At 39.8% G+C, this 18,521-nt stretch overlaps 1 protein-coding gene across 2 annotated transcripts in view; it reads right to left on the reverse strand.

Moving 5' to 3' along the window:
• LOC126412073 (myotubularin-related protein 13) overlaps positions 1-18,521 on the reverse strand; it is a 251,951-nt gene that overhangs the window by 71,545 nt on the left and 161,885 nt on the right. For both annotated transcript variants that reach the window (XM_050081473.1, XM_050081472.1), the window contains one exon: positions 17,009-17,202. In XM_050081473.1, the coding sequence (XP_049937430.1) occupies positions 17,009-17,202 (194 nt within the window). The remainder of the gene's footprint in view (positions 1-17,008; positions 17,203-18,521) is intronic.

Below are 18,521 nucleotides of genomic sequence, written 5' to 3' on the forward strand. Positions count from 1 at the left end.
ACTATATGATAATATTCCCTGAGCTGACACTGTGTGTGTGTGTGTGTGTGTGTGTGTGTGTGTGTGTGTGTGTGTATCAAATACAGCTAATAGGCACTTGAGCTGGTTTATTTTACTGGCACATGCTCAGGCATCAGTGCCCTTCCTGCAACATTAAAAAACCATTCATCTCTAAAAATCATGGCTCACAGCAGCGAACAACTCTAGAATACTTCAGTTCAGTCAGCAAGATGCAGCTGCGAATTTAGGATTCTTAGATAATTTTCCCATGGACTTTCCTGATCACTGTTATCACTGAGCCCATACTTTGATTTTATCTACTGTTACAACAAAACAGTATCCATATGCCATGCTACACTTCATGTGAACAATGAAATAGCACATGGCCGTATAACTCTACAATATGTTTCTGTGTCAGCAAAAACTGCATCCCCATACAAGAGGACTTCAGCATGTTCAGCAGCAGGCACAAAAATGTCAATGTTAAAGGAAATTTTTACCTTGCTGTCCAACATTAGTGGTCTAATTTCAAAAGCTATGACAGTGCAAGAACAGAAGATACACATCCTCCTCACCGACAAGGAGGTCCTATGCACCCACATTTGAGACAGTGCTGCTACACTTGTTATGGTTCAAGTGCACCTCCGTCACCTCAGGGATGGTGTGACTTTCGGTATGAGTGTGGACAAAGCAGAATGCCAACCTGCACCACAGTTTCAAGTATAATATAACACTATACACCATATTCCCAGGGTCACTGGTTGTTTTCAAGGTCTAACAGTTGGCTCCTGACAAGTAAGCTGCTACAAAGAAAGAGTTTGAAGAATTGCTGACTATGGAAGTTATCAGATGTTCTCACAGCCTGCGAGTGCCTTTGCTACATCTAGTTCAAAAGAAAGATAGTTCATAGCATCTGTGTGGGGACTATCACAGCCCAAATGTACACACTACACCAGATTGCTATCCTGACCCCACTTACATGATTTTATGACCACAATGGCAGGCTCCCAAATATTTAGTGTTATTGACTGTCAAAAGGCATACCAGCAGAACCAGAGAATGTACAATGACAGTAGTAATCATGCCTTTTCACCTCTTTGAATATGTACAGATCCATTCTGCCTTAAGAGTGCCACGAAAACATGGAACAGTTTTGTTGAGGGGGTCCTCCATGACCTGCATTTCTGCTTCACATACCCCGAAAAAGTGTTAATTTTTGCTGCATCTGCTAATGAGCACAAAATTCACCTATGGACTATTTTGGTAAACAGTGGCAGGTGTGTGCTTCAAAAAGAGGCAGTGGACTTTTTTGGGACATTCGGTGACTCCCAAAGGTGTTAAGTCCTTAAAATCTAAGGTGGACCTGTTTCAATCTGTTCTCCTTCCAAAAACATATCAGCAATTTCTTAGGCAAGGCTTAATTTCAACAGGCGCCACCTGCCATATGCAGCGGGGATCCAGGCACTGCTCACAGCAATACTTTCCGGCATCGTTTCACAGGTACAATACTCTGTTGTGTGGATGCCTGAAATGTTGTCTGCTTTTCATGAAGTCCAACCCTCCTTGTGAAAGGCAGAACTTCTTGCTGAACCTCTACCTTTAGTGCCACTGGCTGTGGTCATTGACGCTAGTCATATTGCTGTATAGGTGATGCCACAACAAAAGGTAAAAGGGTCATGGCAGCCCTCGATTTGTTTTCTCCATAAGTTGACTGACACACAGACTAAATGGACTTCCTACAACTGTTCCTGTTAGTGGTCTACGAAGCAATTACACATTTCCGACCACAAGTTGAGGTGTACCAAATCACTGTCTTTACAGACCATATAACTGTTTCTTTGGAGTTTTAACAATCATCACAATTCCTTCTCTTCTCTGCAGTTCTTTCATACCGATTACCGTCACATACAAAGAGCTGACAATGTGGCTGACAACTATTTCTCAAGAATCAATGCACACTCTGCAAGAGTTGCTCTAACCCGTTAACTATGGCACAGGAAATAGATGAGGACCTACACGAGTTTGTTGCAAAACAAACGATGTGACTGCAGCTGAAATAATTACCTATGGGCAACTTACTCACCTCTTGTGATTTTTCTCAGAGCAGACCCCATTTCATATCTTTCCATTATAGAAAACACAATTTTGACAAAATTCATGGTCTCTCACATTCTGAAGCCAACAGAAATACTCATATGGTAATGGACATTTATATCATTGGCCTAGAGTATGTCATGATTATCGTTTATGGGTTACAAGCCGCTTATCTTGTTAGTTGGATGCCACACCCACAAGCCTCTTTGATCCTTTTGAAAAACAATATGCTGTTTTTTTCATGTCCATATAGACCTTGTCGGGCACCTACCCCTACAAGGATTCAAACATTAGGGTTGTCCAATACGCAAGTTTCCCTATTTTATTTCTCTTCGGAACAAACTATTTACGGGACTTGTAAGGGGTGATAAATTCGACTAGTATACTTTGACACTGTTCATGCTAACTTACGATGCGTACCTCATTATCTTGCCAGTATGCCACCAGTTAGCATGGAGTTACCAATACAAAGTGCATCCACTTGTGATCTGCACTCTGTCATTAGTTTCTTTCACAACAAAACAACTATCAACTGCCAATACCAATCGGAAGTTAACCTCTGTCTGTGTGGAAGGCTGCATGAGCATTCAAATGGGAATGAGACCTGGGCTCATAATGCAACCATTGGGACAAAACATCAAGTTTATGGTGTGGAAGAAACCTGGAAAATGTGCCTTACAAAGGCAACTGTCACACATATGGCAGGTAAAGTTGTGATAGCCCTCTTTTTGGGACTGTCATGGGGTGTTACTCATTCACTACCTGCCTCAAAACATCAGAGAGGTACTATAATGTCTTGAGGAATCTGTGCAAGCTGCCATCAAGAGAAAATGTCCTGGATTTTTTTCTCTTCACTCATGACAATGTTCAGGCTCATGCAGCTCAAATGACTGAGTTAGGACTCAGAAGATTCAACTAGGAAGTGTTCTCTTATCCTCTATATTTACCAGATCTTGCCCCCAAGTGATTTTCACGTGTTCCCAACTAAAATGTCATCATGGAGATAAGCAGTTCAAAGCCAAAGATGAAGTAACATAAAAAGTGACAGCTGATTACAAGCAGATCACCAGAACTTGTACAACACTGGTTTGGAAAAAATTTGGTCATATTACTGAGCCGACCGCGGTGGTCTAGCGGTTCTAGGCGCGCAGTCCGGAACCGCGTGACTGCTACGGTCGCAGGTTCGAATCCTGCCTCGGGCATGGATGTTTGTGATGTCCTTAGGTTAGTTAGGTTTAAGTAGTTCTAAGTTCTAGGGGACTGATGACCACAGATGTTAAGTCCCATAGTGCTCAGAGCCATTTGAACCATATTACTGAAAATGCTTGGAAAAGCAAAGTGACTATGTAGGAAAATAACAGAAGCATTGTACAATGTCAATAAAATTATTTCAGGATGATAAATTGTGTTTAATATTTCTTATAAAATAGGGAAACTAACTTACTGAACATCCCTCATACATTCTCATGGCTACTGGCAGGTCTACCTGCTGGATTGAAGCTACACCTACTATGGGCATTTCTGCAGAGACAGTTCCCCCATGAACCATGGACCTTGCCGTTGGTGGGGAGGCTTGCGTGCCTCAGCGATACAGATAGCCGTACCGTAGGTGCAACCACAACAGAGGGGTATCTGTTGACAGGCCAGACAAACATGCGGTTCCTGAAGAGGGGCAGCAGCCTTTTCAGTAGTTGCAGGGGTAACAGTCTGGATGACTGACTGATCTGGCCTTGTAACATTAACCAAAACGGCCTTGCTGTGCTGGTACTGCGAACGGCTGAAAGCAAGGGGAAACTACAGCCGTAATTTTTCCCGAGGACATGCAGCTTTACTGTATGATTAAATGATGATGGCGTCCTCTTGGGTAAAATATTCCTGAGGTAAAATAGCCCCCATTCGGATCTCCGGGCGGGGACTACTCAAGAGGACGTCGTTACCAGGAGAAAGAAAACTGGCATTCTACGGATCGGAGCATGGAATGTCAGATCCCTTAATCGGGCAGGTAGGTTAGAAAATTTAAAAAGGGAAATGGATAGGTTAAAGTTAGATATAGTGGGAATTAGTGAAGTTCGGTGGCAGGAGGAATAAGACTTTTGGTCAGGTGATTACAGGGTTATAAATACAAAATCAAATAGGGGTAATGCAGGAGTAGGTTTAATAATGAATAAAAAAATAGGAGTGCAGGTTAGCTACTACAAACAGCATAGTGAACGCATTATTGTGGCCAAGATAGACACAAAGCCCATTCCTACTACAGTAGTACAAGTTTATATGCCAACTAGCTATGCAGATGATGAAGAAATTGATGAAATGTATGACGAGATAAAAGAAATTATTCAGGTAGTGAAGGGAGACAAAAATTTAATAGTCATGGGTGACTGGAATTCGTCAGTAGGAAAAGGGAGAGAAGGAAACATAGTAGGTGAATATGGATTGGGGGGAAGAAATGAAAGAGGAAGCCACCTTGTAGAATTTTGCACAGAGCATAACTTAATCATAGCTAACACTTGGTTCAAGAATCATAAAAGAAGGTTGTATACCTGGAACAATCCTGGAGATACTAATAGGTATCAGATAGATTATATAATGGTAAGACAGAGATTTAGGAACCAGGTTTTAAATTGTAAGATATTTCCAGGGGCAGATGTGGATTCTGACCACAATCTATTGGTTATGAACTGCAGATTGAAACTGAAGAAACTGCAAAAAGGTGGGAATTTAAAGAGATGGGACCTGGATAAACTGAAAGAACCAGAGGTTGTAGAGAGTTTCAGGGAGAGCATAAGGGAACAATTGACAGGAATGGGGGAAAGAAATACAGTAGAAGAAGAATGGGTAGCTCTGAGGGATGAAGTAGTGAAGGCAGCAGAGGATCAAGTAGGTAAAAAGACGAGGGCTAATAGAAATCCTTGGGTAACAGAAGAAATATTGAATTTAATTGATGAAAGGAGAAAATATAAAAATGCAGTAAAAGAAGCAGGCAAAAGGGAATACAAACGTCTCAAAAATGAGATCGACAGAAAGTGCAAAATGGCTAAGCAGGGATGGCTAGAGGACAAATGTAAGGATGTAGAGGCTTGTCTCACTAGGGGGTAAGATAGATACTGCCTACAGGAAAATTAAAGAGACCTTTGGAGAGAAGAGGACCACTTGTATGAATGTCAAGAGCTCAGATGGCAACCCAGTTCTAAGCAAAGAAGGGAAGGCAGAAAGGTGGAAGGAGTATATAGAGGGTTTATACAAGGGCGATGTACTTGAGGACAGTATTATGGAAATGGAAGAGGATGTAGATGAAGATGAAATGGGAGATAAGATACTGCGTGAAGAGTTTGACAGAGCACTGAAAGACCTGAGTCGAAACAAGGCCCCGGGAGTAGACAACATTCCTTTAGAACTACTGATGGCCTTGGGAGAGCCAGTCATGACAAAACTCTACCATCTGGTGAGCAAGATGTATGAGACAGGCGAAATACCCACAGATTTCAAGAAGAATATAATAATTCCAATACCAAAGAAAGCAGGTGTTGACAGATGTGAAAATTACCGAACTATCAGTTTAATAAGTCACAGCTGCAAAATACTAACACGAATTCTTTACAGACGAATGGAAAAACTGGTAGAAGCGGACCTCGGGGAAGATCAGTTTGGATTCCGTAGAAATGTTGGAACACGTGAGGCAATACTAACCTTACGACTTATCTTAGAAGAAAGATTAAGAAAAGGCAAACCTACGTTTCTAGCATTTGTAGACTTAGAGAAAGCTTTTGACAACGTTAACTGGAATACTCTCTTTCAAATTCTGAAGGTGGCAGGGGTAAAATACAGGGAGCGAAAGGCTATTTACAATTTGTACAGAAACCAGATGGCAGTTATAAGAGTCGAGGGGCATGAAAGGGAAGCAGTGGTTGGGAAGGGAGTGAGACAGGGTTGTAGCCTCTCCCCCATGTTATTCAATCTGTATATTGAGCAAGCAGTAAAGGAAACAAAAGAAAAATTTGGAGTAGGTATTAAAATTCATGGAGAAGTAGTACAAACTTTGAGGTTTGCCGATGACATTGTAATTCTGTCAGAGACAGCAAAGGACTTGGAAGAGCAGTTGAATGGAATGGACAGTGTCTTGAAAGGAGGATATAAGATGAACATCAACAAAAGCAAAACGAGGATAATGGAATGTAGTCAAATTAAATCGGGTGATGCTGAGGGGTTTAGATTAGGAAATGAGACACTTAAAGTGGTAAAGGAGTTTTGCTATTTAGGGAGTAAAATAACTGATGATGGTCGAAGTAGAGAGGATATAAAATGTAGACTGGCAATGGCAAGGAAATCGTTTCTGAAGAAGAGAAATTTGTTAACATCGAGTATAGATTTAAGTGTCAGGAAGTCGTTTCTGAAAGTATTTGTATGGAGTGTAGCCATGTATGGAAGTGAAACATGGACAATAACCAGTTTGGACAAGAAGAGAATAGAAGCTTTCGAAATGTGGTGCTACAGAAGAATGCTGAAGATAAGGTGGGTAGATCACGTAACTAATGAGGAGGTATTGAACAGGATTGGGGAGAAGAGAAGTTTGTGGCACAACTTGACTAGAAGAAGGGATCGGTTGGTAGGACATGTTTTGAGGCATCAAGGGATCACAAATTTAGCATTGGAGGGCAGTGTGGAGGGTAAAAATCGTAGAGGGAGACCAAGAGATCAGTACACTAAGCAGATTCAGAAGGATGTAGGTTGCAGTCGGTACTGGGAGATGAAGAAGCTTGCACAGGATAGAGTAGCATGGAGAGCTGCATCAAACCAGTCTCAGGACTGAAGACCACAACAACAACAACAACAACAGTTCCACAAGCCTTGTTTACTACACTGATTTCAATATTTGGGTGCCTGGAACATGTGACAACTGAAAAGATTGACACTGTGTCTTCTTTGTTCAACCATCTAGCTACTTTATGTGGGTTCACTCATCATCATTCCACCAGAAAACATTCAGTAAGCAGTAGCATGGTGGAAGGCTGGTACAGGACAATCAAGTCAGTGTTAATGTATCACAAGTCTTGCTGGTTGTTTGCCTTGCCACTGGTGTTATTCAGGTTGCAGATCGCACTCCAAACAAACCTCGCCATTTTAGCAGCAGAAATGGTGTACGATGAAACAGTGAGAATTCTGCTGGACTTTTTCTCCACACAACAAGAAAGCTTCTCTGAAGATTTATGTTCACTGGTAATTAACAAAGTGTATAGTACTTACATTACTATCATTCAAGTGTGGATCACAGAACTCACAGAATTTCCATATCATACCAGAGACAATGTCGATGTCTGTGACCGAAGAGCATCGGTGGTGGTTCTTGTTCTAGTTGTCTTCAGTCCGAAGACTGATTTGGTGCAGCTCTCCATGCTACTCTATCCTGTGTAAGCCTCATCATCTCAGAGTAACTACTGCAACCTACATCCTTCTGAATCTGCTAACTGCATTCATCACTTGGTCTCCCTCTACAATTTTTATCCCCCACACTTCCCTCCAATATTAAGTTAGTGATCCCCTGATGTCTCAGAATGTGTCCTATCAACTGATCTCTTCTTTTGGTCATGTTGTACCACAAATTCCTAGTCTCCCCAATTCTATTCAGTACCACCTCATTAGTTACATGATCAACCCATCCAACCTTCAGCATTCTTCTGCAGCACCACATTTTGAAACCTTTTCTCTTTTTATCTAAACTGTTTATTGTCCTTGTTTCACTTCCATACATGGCTACACTCCAGATAAATACTTTCAGATAAGACTTCCGAACATTTAAATCTATATGCAATGCTAAAAAATTTCTCTTCTTCAGAAAGGCCTTTGTTGCCCTTGCCAGTCTGCATTTGATATCACCTGTACTACGATCATCATCAGTTATTTCACTGTTCAAATAGCAAAAATCATCTACTTCTTTAAGTGTCTTGTTTCCTGATCTTATTCCCTTAGCATCATCTGATTTAATTTGACTACATTCCATTATCCTCGTTTTGCTTTTCTTGATTTTCATCTTATAACATTCTTTCAAGACACTGTCCATTCCATTCAACTACTCTGAAGTCGTTTGCTGTCTCTAACAGAATTACAATGTCATCAGTAAACCTCGAAGTTTTTATTTCTTCTCCCTGAACTTTAATTTCAACTCCAAATTTTTCTCTGATTTCTTTTACTGCTTGTTTGATGAACATATTGAATAACATCAGGATTGGCTACAACCCTGTCTCACTCTCTTTTCAAGCACTGCCTCCATTTCACGCTCCTCGACTCATGACTGCTGTCTGATATCTGTGCAAGTTATACATAGTGTTTCCCTTCCTGTATTTTATCCCTGTTACCTTTAGAATTTCAAAGAGAGTATTCTAGTCAACATTGTCAGTAAGTCCATAAATGCTATAAATGTAGGTTTGCCTTTCCTTAACCTATCATCTAGGTTAAGTCACAGAGTCAGTATTGCCTCAAGCGTTCTTACATTTCTTCTCACTGATCTTTGCCGAGGTCTGCTTCTACCAGTTTTTCCATACTTCTATAAGGAATTCATGAAGTTGTATCTTGCAGCCATGATTTATTAAACTGACAGTTCGGTAATTTTCACACCAGCAACAGTTTTCTTTGGCTTTAGAAATCCTACAATCTTCTTGAAGTATGAGGGTATTCCACCTTTCTCATACATCTTGTGCACCAGAGGAAGAGTTTCGTCATGGCTGGCTCTCCCACATCTATCAGTAGTCCTGGGGCCTTGTTTTGACTTAGATCTTTCAGACCTTTGGCAAATTCTTCTCACAGTGTCATACCTCCTATCTCATCTTCATCTATGTCCACTTCCCCTTCCATTATACTGCTTTCAAGTTCATCTCCCTTGTATAGACCATCTATACACTTCTTCCACCTTTCAGCTTTCTCTTCTTTGGTTAGGACTGGTTTACCACCTGAGTTCTTGATATTCATACAGCTGCATCTCTTTTTCTCAAAGGACTCTCTAATTTCCCTATAGGTGGTATCTAACTTTCCCCTAGTGAAATATGTTTCTAAATCCTTACATTTGTCCTCTAGCCATTTCTGCTTAGCAAATTTGCACCTCCTCTCAATCCCATTTTTAAACATTTGTATTCCCTTTGGCCTGTTTGGTTTGGTGTATTTTTTAATTTTCTCCTCTCATCAATTAAATTCAATATCTCTTGTGTTATTCTAGGATTCCCACTAGGCCTTGTCTTTCCATCTCCCAAAATCACTTACTCTTTTTCTACTGTATACATTTCCCCACTTCTAGTCAACCGCTGTATAATGCTCCCTCTGAACCTCTCAACAACCTCTGGTTCTTTCAATTTATCAAGGTCCTATCTCCTTAACTTTCTAGCTTTTTCCAATTTCTTTGATTTTAATCTATAGTTCGTAACCAATAAATTGTGGTGAGAGTGGACATCTGCCCCTGGAAATGTCTTAAAATTTAAAATATGGTTCCTAAATCTCAGTCCAACCATTATATAACCAATCTGAAACCTTCCAGGGTCTCCAGGTCTCTTCCACAGACACAACCCTCTTATGATTTTGAAACCAAGTGTAACTGATGGTTGAATTATGCTCTGGGCAAAATTCTGACAGGTGGCTTCCTATTTCATTCCTTTCCCCAACTCCATATTCACCTATTATTTTTCCTTCCCTTCCTTTTTCTACTGACAAATTCCAGTACCCACCACAATTAAGATAAGTCTTCTTTAACTATCTGAATAATTTCTTGGATCTTATCTCTCATTTCCTCATTCGCTTCATCATCATCTGTGAACCTAGTTGGCAAGCACACTCATACTACTGTGGTAGGCGAGGACTTCATGCTTATCTTGGCTATGATAATGCATGCATTATGCTGTTCATAGTAACTGACCTGCATTCATATTTTCTTAGTCATTATTAAACCTACCTCCACATTACCCCTACTTAATTTTGTATTTATAAACCTGTATTCAAATGACCAGAAGTCCTGTTCCCTCCTGCCACCGAACTTCACTAATTCCCCCTATATCTGACCTCAACCTATCCATTTCTGTTTTTAAATTTTCTTACCAACCTGTCCAATTAAGGGATCTCACATTCCATGCTCCAATCTGCAGAATGCCAATTTTGTTTCTCTCATTCACAACACCTCCTGAGTAGTCCCCGCCCAGATATTCAAATAGGGGACTATTTTACCTCCGGAATATTTTACCCACAAGGACACCGTCATCATTTAACCACACAGCAGAGCTGCAAGTCCTCGGGAAAAATTATGTTGTAGTTTCCCTCTGCTTTCAGATGTTTGCAGTACCAGAACAGCAAGGCTGTTTTGGTTGATGTTACAAGGCCAGTTCAGTCAATCATCCAGACTGTTGCCCCTGAAACTACTGAAAAGGCTGCTGCCCTCTTCAGAAACCACAAGTTTGCCTGGTGTCTCAACAGGTACCCTTCTACTGTGGTTGTACACACAGCACAGCTATATGTATTGCTGAGGCATGCAACCCACTCTACTGACAGCCACGTCCATGGTTCATGTGTGGGGTGGGGGAATGGGGACAGAAAATTGGTAGCAATACAAATTGCATTAGATGGTGGATGACTAAACTGATTTCTCTGTTGCCTTTCAGCAGCAAGAGCCCATTTCCATGCGTCACTATGGGTGTAGCCTCTGTCTTGGTTACTGTAGTCGTTACAAACACCAATTTCAACAGCTTCTTTGATAACAGGAATCTGAGTAGGTAGATGCACACATGACATATCCGTCAAACACAATCGTATGATGTTTTATGAGGCTGCATTCAGCAACAGCAGATTTGTCAAATTTGTGACATTTAATGTGGCACTGCTACTCTGTGCAGTGTGTAGTGATACAATATATTCAGTCATATCATTACTGGTCTTACCAGCAGCAATGACATATGGTAAGTCGAATCCACGTTTTAATGTAATTGTGGCTTATGATTTTACTTTAAGTAATTTGTAAAGGTCTCATGTAACCACCAAACGTAGTGTTTTGTTTTTTTCCATGAGCGGCACAGCAAGAAGTTATCCACAATGACAGTCTCCACATCCGAGAAAGCAGGTTAACACCACCAGACACATTCATCATAAAGTCAGTGGCCAGAGAGATGATGAAGATGCCGAGAGCATCACTTTCTTGGTATGCCCTTTTTTGTTAACACTGTGTAAAGAAAGAAAGATATAATTTGTAAAGAAAAAGTATTCAGTCAGTCTCGATACCTTGACATCTCAAGAGTTGTCAACTGATCTTGTTATTAAAAGTTATTACGTTACACGACACTGTACGCATTGTGTTCAAATAAAACTTCTGAGAATATTTAGGAATTAATTTGAAGATATCAGTGTTCTGATTTATCATGAAAATTTTGTGAAGTGAAACTTGGAGGAAGTGATACTGGTAAAAGTAATGCACTTCTATGAAAACGTATAATTAAAGAAGAGTTCAAATCGACGCTAAAGTAAAAAATAAAATTTATCTTAGTTCCTAAAAATTTACGTAAGTGTGCAAATGAACTTTGTTAATCCGATTGGTGATAGGAAATCAGTTCAAAATGATGACTGATACTGAAATATTCTTTAGTTAGAACATTCTGAACCATTCATTCAGTGAAGTGTGTGAATGTTGAAATTTAAACACAATTTGCATTTAATTTAAAAATGATGATTTAGCATATCAGAGGCTACACATTCAACTGCACAGTAATAAAGATGATCTCTGATGAAAATAAATTGCAAAAGTGAAAATGTTTGAAATTTCATGATAAGAGATGGCTAAATTAATCTCTGTCACTACAGCCATGCATCCAGAATATGTTTCTTAAACATTTCATCTCCGAAAGCAGGTATTCCTTATCACACAGTTTTAGCTCTATGTAACAGCACATTTAAAACTGCTTTCTTATGGGCTGCTGATAAAAGCTTTGTGCACTTTGATATAGGTCACCATCTGTTGGTTTCCAGTAAAAAGAGTGCACCAGCCATCAATTTGTTTTTCGTTCGAGCAGAACACCTAAAAATGGTAATTTTCCTTCTCTCTCCATATTAGTGATGAACTTGATATTATGGTGCATACTATTTATACGACCCATGAACAGGTGAAGAGTTATAATTCTATGTTCTCCAGTCATCAGAATCAGAATCAATATTATCTGTTACCCTATTTTTCAAAGGAACATAATACTGCTGATACAAAGTAGTATGTCCAACTTACTCTTACTCAGCATAAATGACTTATGCTTATGTATCAACACTGTTCCTTTGATAGAGGCAAAATGCCAAAATGCATAGCGATGTAATAAAACAAATATTTTGTGGTCAAGACGAGAGTTTCATTATGAGTGCCGAACATGACAACCACATCTAATAAAGCTTTTATGCAATATGTGCTAGCATAAGGGAGTTCCACAACTGTACAACATCTGCATGACAATTTGGCCACTCAGGTACCTAGTGGTCTATTCCAATATCACCTGATGATGAGGAGAAGGAAATGAGCAAAAGCTCAAAACTGATAAATATGAATTAGCATGAACTCAGGGAAACATTTATTCAAGAATGTCCTCACTTTTTTTTTATTTGTTAAATTCATCAAAAAATTATGAAAGTTTTTTGTTCTATAGTTAAACGACATAAAATAACAGTTGAAAATACACAAATATTGGGATTTGATAATCCTGATGTGTGTTATGTTGACCTTTAGTGTGGGTAAATTAATCAAGGCTGATCTCCAGCACAGTAGAGACAAGAAAGAAGTTTGATATGATCAAATGCACAATTGCGACCTGGCACTTGACAGGCTGGAATGGCATTGAAGGAGCAGCTGTTGTTCTCAATTTTGAACCATGTCTAAATTCTTTTACTTTGTTTTCAAGCTACACCATGGCATATGGGCAAGAATGCAATTCTTACTTCCTTGTATGCATTGAAAGCTTATTTCCTTGAATGTGATGCCTGGTTCTTTAGACATTCTTTTCATTAATTCAGAATTCTCAGCACTTCTGAAAATATTTCAACACACACTCTTTGTATATCCTGATGTCACCCTCACAACTACCCTCAAAGGAGAATGCTATGTGATAAACACCTGTGCCTGTAGCCAAATTCCAATCGGCAACATTCAGTCTGCCCCTGTAGTCCTTTAAACAATGCAGCCATGAGATGGTAGCATTCTAGTCAATTTGGAACTGTTTCAAAATACCTGAATGGTTCATAGCAGTAACTAACCACTCTGAATATTATACGAAATCGCTTCTTGTTTCAATACCCCAAAACAAGCAAAGGTAAAGCCTATGACAATAAATTTACTGGTGAACGACTTTGTTCATTCTAAAATAAGAGAAAACAAAATTAATTTTCTTGCCGACGACAGACCCACTTTCTTCAAAACAACGGCAAATAAGATAGCATATGCAGTTTTCCAAATGAAACACACGATAAAGCTGAAACAATGGAGAAAGTATGTACAAGCATGCAGAAAACATAGAATACAAAAACCTTCCCAGATACATTTGTAAAAATAAAGTAGTAGCTGTCACTAATACTGCTGTAGGACATTTACAGTTTGACTGAGGATGACTTATGACTTCACAGGGGCGGAGGAGGGAGGGGGGGGGGGCCCTATGAGAAATTATCAAACAAATAAAAAAAGTCCAGGATGGAATAACAACAATAAGAAAAGGACTGACTGCTACCCACTATAGAGTGGGTACCGAGTTGCTTATAGGACCAATGAAACAGACTCCTAAACATTTAAGCCTGCGCGCGCATGTCATTTATCAGCTGACATGGCTGCACTGCACAGCCTTTTACATCGGTATGACAACAACTAAACTGGCTGAGCGCGTGAACGGACACAGACGAACTGTTCGCCTAGGAGATGTCCAATACCCAGTAGCGGAGCATGCCCTCCAGCATAATTCTAGGGACCTAGGAAGCTGCTACACCGTATGTGCCATTTGGCTTCTCCACCCAACACCAGTCTCTCTGAGCTGCGGAGATGGGAACTTGCACTCCAACACATCCTTTCATCCCGCCATCCACCTGGACTGAACCTACATTAAACAACCTCACTCCCATTTACTCTTCAGTCTTCTCCTGTTTCCCTTTCCTCTTTAGCCATTCACACATCTATTCATCCTACATAGTTGTGTTTATCTTTATACTGTATACCTCTTTACTTCTGTATGCATCCTCTTTGGTTTGAAGCTGGCACAGTACTTGCAAGAATATCTTTGGCTTCCCTCTGACAACCATGCCTCCATCCTTGCTACCCTCCCTGTTTTCCTTTCCCTGTTGCTTCATAACCTGGGTTGTGAGTAACTGAATCCACTTTCCCTTCTTCCCTTTCTTTCCCCTCTCTCCTCCCTGATGAAGGAACATTTGTTCCGAAAGCTAGGAATGTAAATTTTCGGTTCTGTTTTTTGCGTATCTATCGGCTGTACTGAGCTGAGGTAAGTACTGGCCAGACCTTCTATCTCTTTGTTAGTAAATGTTTAATCAGTCTTTTTCATTATGCCTGTCTGTGACTGAATGCCTCCTCCTATGTGGTGAGGAGCAATCCATCCTTTTCATATTGCTGTTATGACAGAGAATCTGTATACACTGATGGGGCTGTTTGTGGGTTGTGGGTAAATCCATAGGTAGAAAACAAAATAATAGTTCATTTACACTCTTATCAACAGTTCTGTAAGCTATAACTTCTTGCCAGCCCTAGAAATTTTATCATTACTGTCAACAGACAACATTCTCTGCCACTGCGACGTTCCCTCATGTACAAGGCATGATAGAAAGTAAGTGTACAGTGACCATAAGAGGGTGTGTGTTTTTTTGAGTGTTGGCAACACTGAGTGGTAAACGGAGATCCCCTGACTACAGCGAGCATCGCAGGAACTCAGTAGTAAGTAAACACATGTTGCAGTGTCCAGTCGCATGAGAGATGTCAGTAAGAAATCCCACCAAGTGCGAGCCACGAGCTACAGTTTCATTGAGGGGGGGAATCAAAACGGTTTACAGCAAAGGTGTTATGAACAGAATGAGTGCACTCAAGTGGTGTAGGGAGTTTAGTGGAGGTAGAACAAATGTTTATGACAGAGGAGTGGAAGACCCCTCATTCCTGACTGATGATGAGGAGTTGGGGGAGGAGGGGGGGGGGGGGGGGGAATAATAAATAAATAAAAAAGCAAACTGTTCATGAGGAAAGTCTTCTGATTAACAGAAGATGAAATTTTGTTGATGTTTCCACAGCTCTCCAGAACTTCCTAACATGAGACATACATAAACACTGGGGTACTGGAAACTGTGTGCAAGATGGGTCCCAAAACAGCAGAAAAAAAAATTTGTTCAGTAGGGTTCATAAGATTCTTGATTGATTTGAATTGGAAGATGAGGATTTTTTTAAGCTCTGCTATGATTAGAGATGAAACATGGATGACTCATTACACCCCTGAGACAAAAAGACAGTCAACACAGTGCCATCACATCACTTAAAAAAAAAAGCATGGCCTCAGCATTTGAGACAAAAAGGCAGCATTTTGGTCGAATTTTTGCCTCAGGGGGAGACCATCGATGCACAGCTACAAAAACTCAAGGGAGCATTCAAAACAAAAGAAAGGGAAAGCTGATGAGAGGAGTGTGCTTGTGGCATGACAACATACATCCTCACACTGCCTTAGCTACCAAGGCACTTTTGGACCAGCCCCTGTCATTCCCCTGACTTCGCTCCTTCAGATCTTTTCACCTCCCTGAAGGCACACATGGGTGGAATAAAATTTTCAACTGACAAGCAGATGTAGAAAGAGGTTTTTAAGGGAGGGAAAGAGCTGGTGGGAGAGTTCTTTGAGGAGGACATAAAGAAGCTTGTGACACAGCTCACCACATGCAATTAACATGATGGCAATTATGTGGTAAAATAGTCAACAAAAAAAAGCATGGCCTCAGTGTTTTGGGACCGAAAAGGCATCACATTGGTCAAATTAGTGCCTCAGGGAGAGACCATCAATGCACGATACTTTGAGCTAGTCACTTTTATTTATGCTGATTATTTGTGAAGATGATGGGTGTGGCATAAAATTTTCACTGCTATTTTCTATGAATAATACAAAATCAAAACATAAACTTATGCTCTACACTCTTTTAAAAACGAAGTTTTTCTGTAAGCAAGCTAATTTTTGTTCTAAATACTGTTTCCAATGCCATCCAGATCTGTTAAGTCTATACTAATAATTTAAACTGTGAAATAGTTGTGTGTGCCTTTCTTGTAAGCAAGTTTGACCAAGCGAATCTCCAAATTATGAATTTTAATAGAGGTTTCACAGGTAACTCTGGCATAACCTGGAGGAATGTACAGGCTTATTCCATCTGAAGTGGATCACAGATAAAAAAAGATATGGTAATTTAAAGTCTTAGGAGTCTGCTCAGCTTTGTAGTTCAGCTGTTTATCTTTGTGATGATGTAGCATAACAAAGAATTAACAGATGGACTGTTAGTTTATTTTACCTCGGTGAGATAAGTATTTTCGGGAGTTTACATCAGTTACAAAATTAAGTGCCACTATCTTAACTTTATGAATACAAACTTACATTGAATTTACAAGACTAGGATATACGGATTTACTGAGTTTACTTTGTATGTTCAAAGCTTAACAAAATTTCCTTGTTTCTTTCAACAGGTTCCATTTACATTTGACTTCTTAGCTAAGAAAAATGAATTTATTGAGGAAATTATCCTGTAAAGATTCTGTTGTTACCAACTGCTGTACGGAGCACTAAGAAGCGATGGAATGCAAAGGCCCTTATTTAACTCCTATTGCAAAGCATGGGCATAAAGCTAGTGCGAAAACAGATCTTGTTACAATTAAATACACTAAATAAATATAATTCAAAAACGTTCTCACTTGTTGAAGAGGGATGTCCTTTAAGCATTCCCATGACACCCTTTCCATGGTAACTAGAGCCGCGAAGCAGCAATGCCTTAGTACGAGGATGTCGCCATGTTATACAAGGCAGTCTGTTGCTTCGGTAGCAACGACAGAAACGTCTGATACTATCATCTGACACAACAGATGGCATCACAAGAAGTGCTGGATAACTGTAAAGGAGGGACAAAAATTAACAATGCCATCCACAAAAAGTACAAACTTAATAAAAGTTTTGTTTCATTAATTTAGATGTGGTATAAGAAAATCTTTTCATAAAAATGTTATATAACTGCAACAATTCTTTTTTAATTTCATACACTCCAAGTGAAGCTGAAAGATAAATGTACCCTATAAAACAAATCCATATTTTTGCTGTGTTCACTTCAATTCACCATTTTTATCAAACTGCTTCATTTCTTTTTAAATTCAGTAACTGGTGAGATAATGAAAAATACCAATATGAATACTAAATACTACGATATCTGCATCGAATGACAACATACAAATGTAAAGCATACTGTTGAGTCAGTCATGAAATGTAAATTTTCATATACTTGTAACAAAGTATTTGACACTGAATCAAATGAAAAATTCATTTGAGAAAACTATAAATTACAAGGAGAGAGAATGGCAATATTAAGAAAAGGATAGATTGCTACTCACCACACAGAGGACATGTTGAGTTGCAGACATGTACAACAAAAAAAGACAGTGATCATGTGCGTGCGATTTGTGCTTGCATGAATGTGTGCCCATTTTCTACATTAGAAAAAGGCCTTTTGGCCAAAAGCTCACACAGCAGTACTTTGTTGTGCCTGTCTGCGTCTCAACATCTCCTCTATATGGTGAGTACCAACCCATCCTTTTCTTAACACTGTCATTACTCCATCCTGGTTTTTCCATTGTGTGACAGAGTAATCCACGAGTGTAGTGCCAGTTCTCAGTGACAAACAGGCACAATATATGAGCGAGCAACCCTTTTGCAGTCATGAACTGTTCTCCTTGAGGGCATACAAGTGACGACTACTCATATTCCCCTGCTCCACCCCTTATTTTAGGAGTGGCTTTCCATAGCCATTCTGCACCCCAAGACTTGCATAGGCCATCCAGTAGTGGTGTTTACACAAGCAGCACCAAAGGCAGTACCAATGGCATGGCTATTGGTGCTTCACCCACCTTTGAAGTCATCTTGTTATGAAAAGCCACCCCAGAGATAAAGGGGTATATAGACTACCTACACATCCGCACACCAGTTCCTTAGTGCAATTGATGATGGTCACAGGACTGCTCACCAAAATACTGTGCCTGCTGTATACATCTACACTTAGAAGATTACTTTGCAATTCACTATTAAGTACTTGGCAGTGATTTCAGTGAACAACCTTCAGGCTACTCTCAAACAATGTGCAGGAAAACCGAACACTTTAATCTTTCTGTGCGAACTCCAGTATCTCTTATTTTATTATGATGATCATTTCTCCCTATGTAT

The sequence above is a fragment of the Schistocerca serialis genome, chromosome 7 (genome assembly GCF_023864345.2).
Source record: "Schistocerca serialis cubense isolate TAMUIC-IGC-003099 chromosome 7, iqSchSeri2.2, whole genome shotgun sequence".
Taxonomy (NCBI): Eukaryota; Metazoa; Arthropoda; class Insecta; order Orthoptera; family Acrididae; genus Schistocerca; species Schistocerca serialis.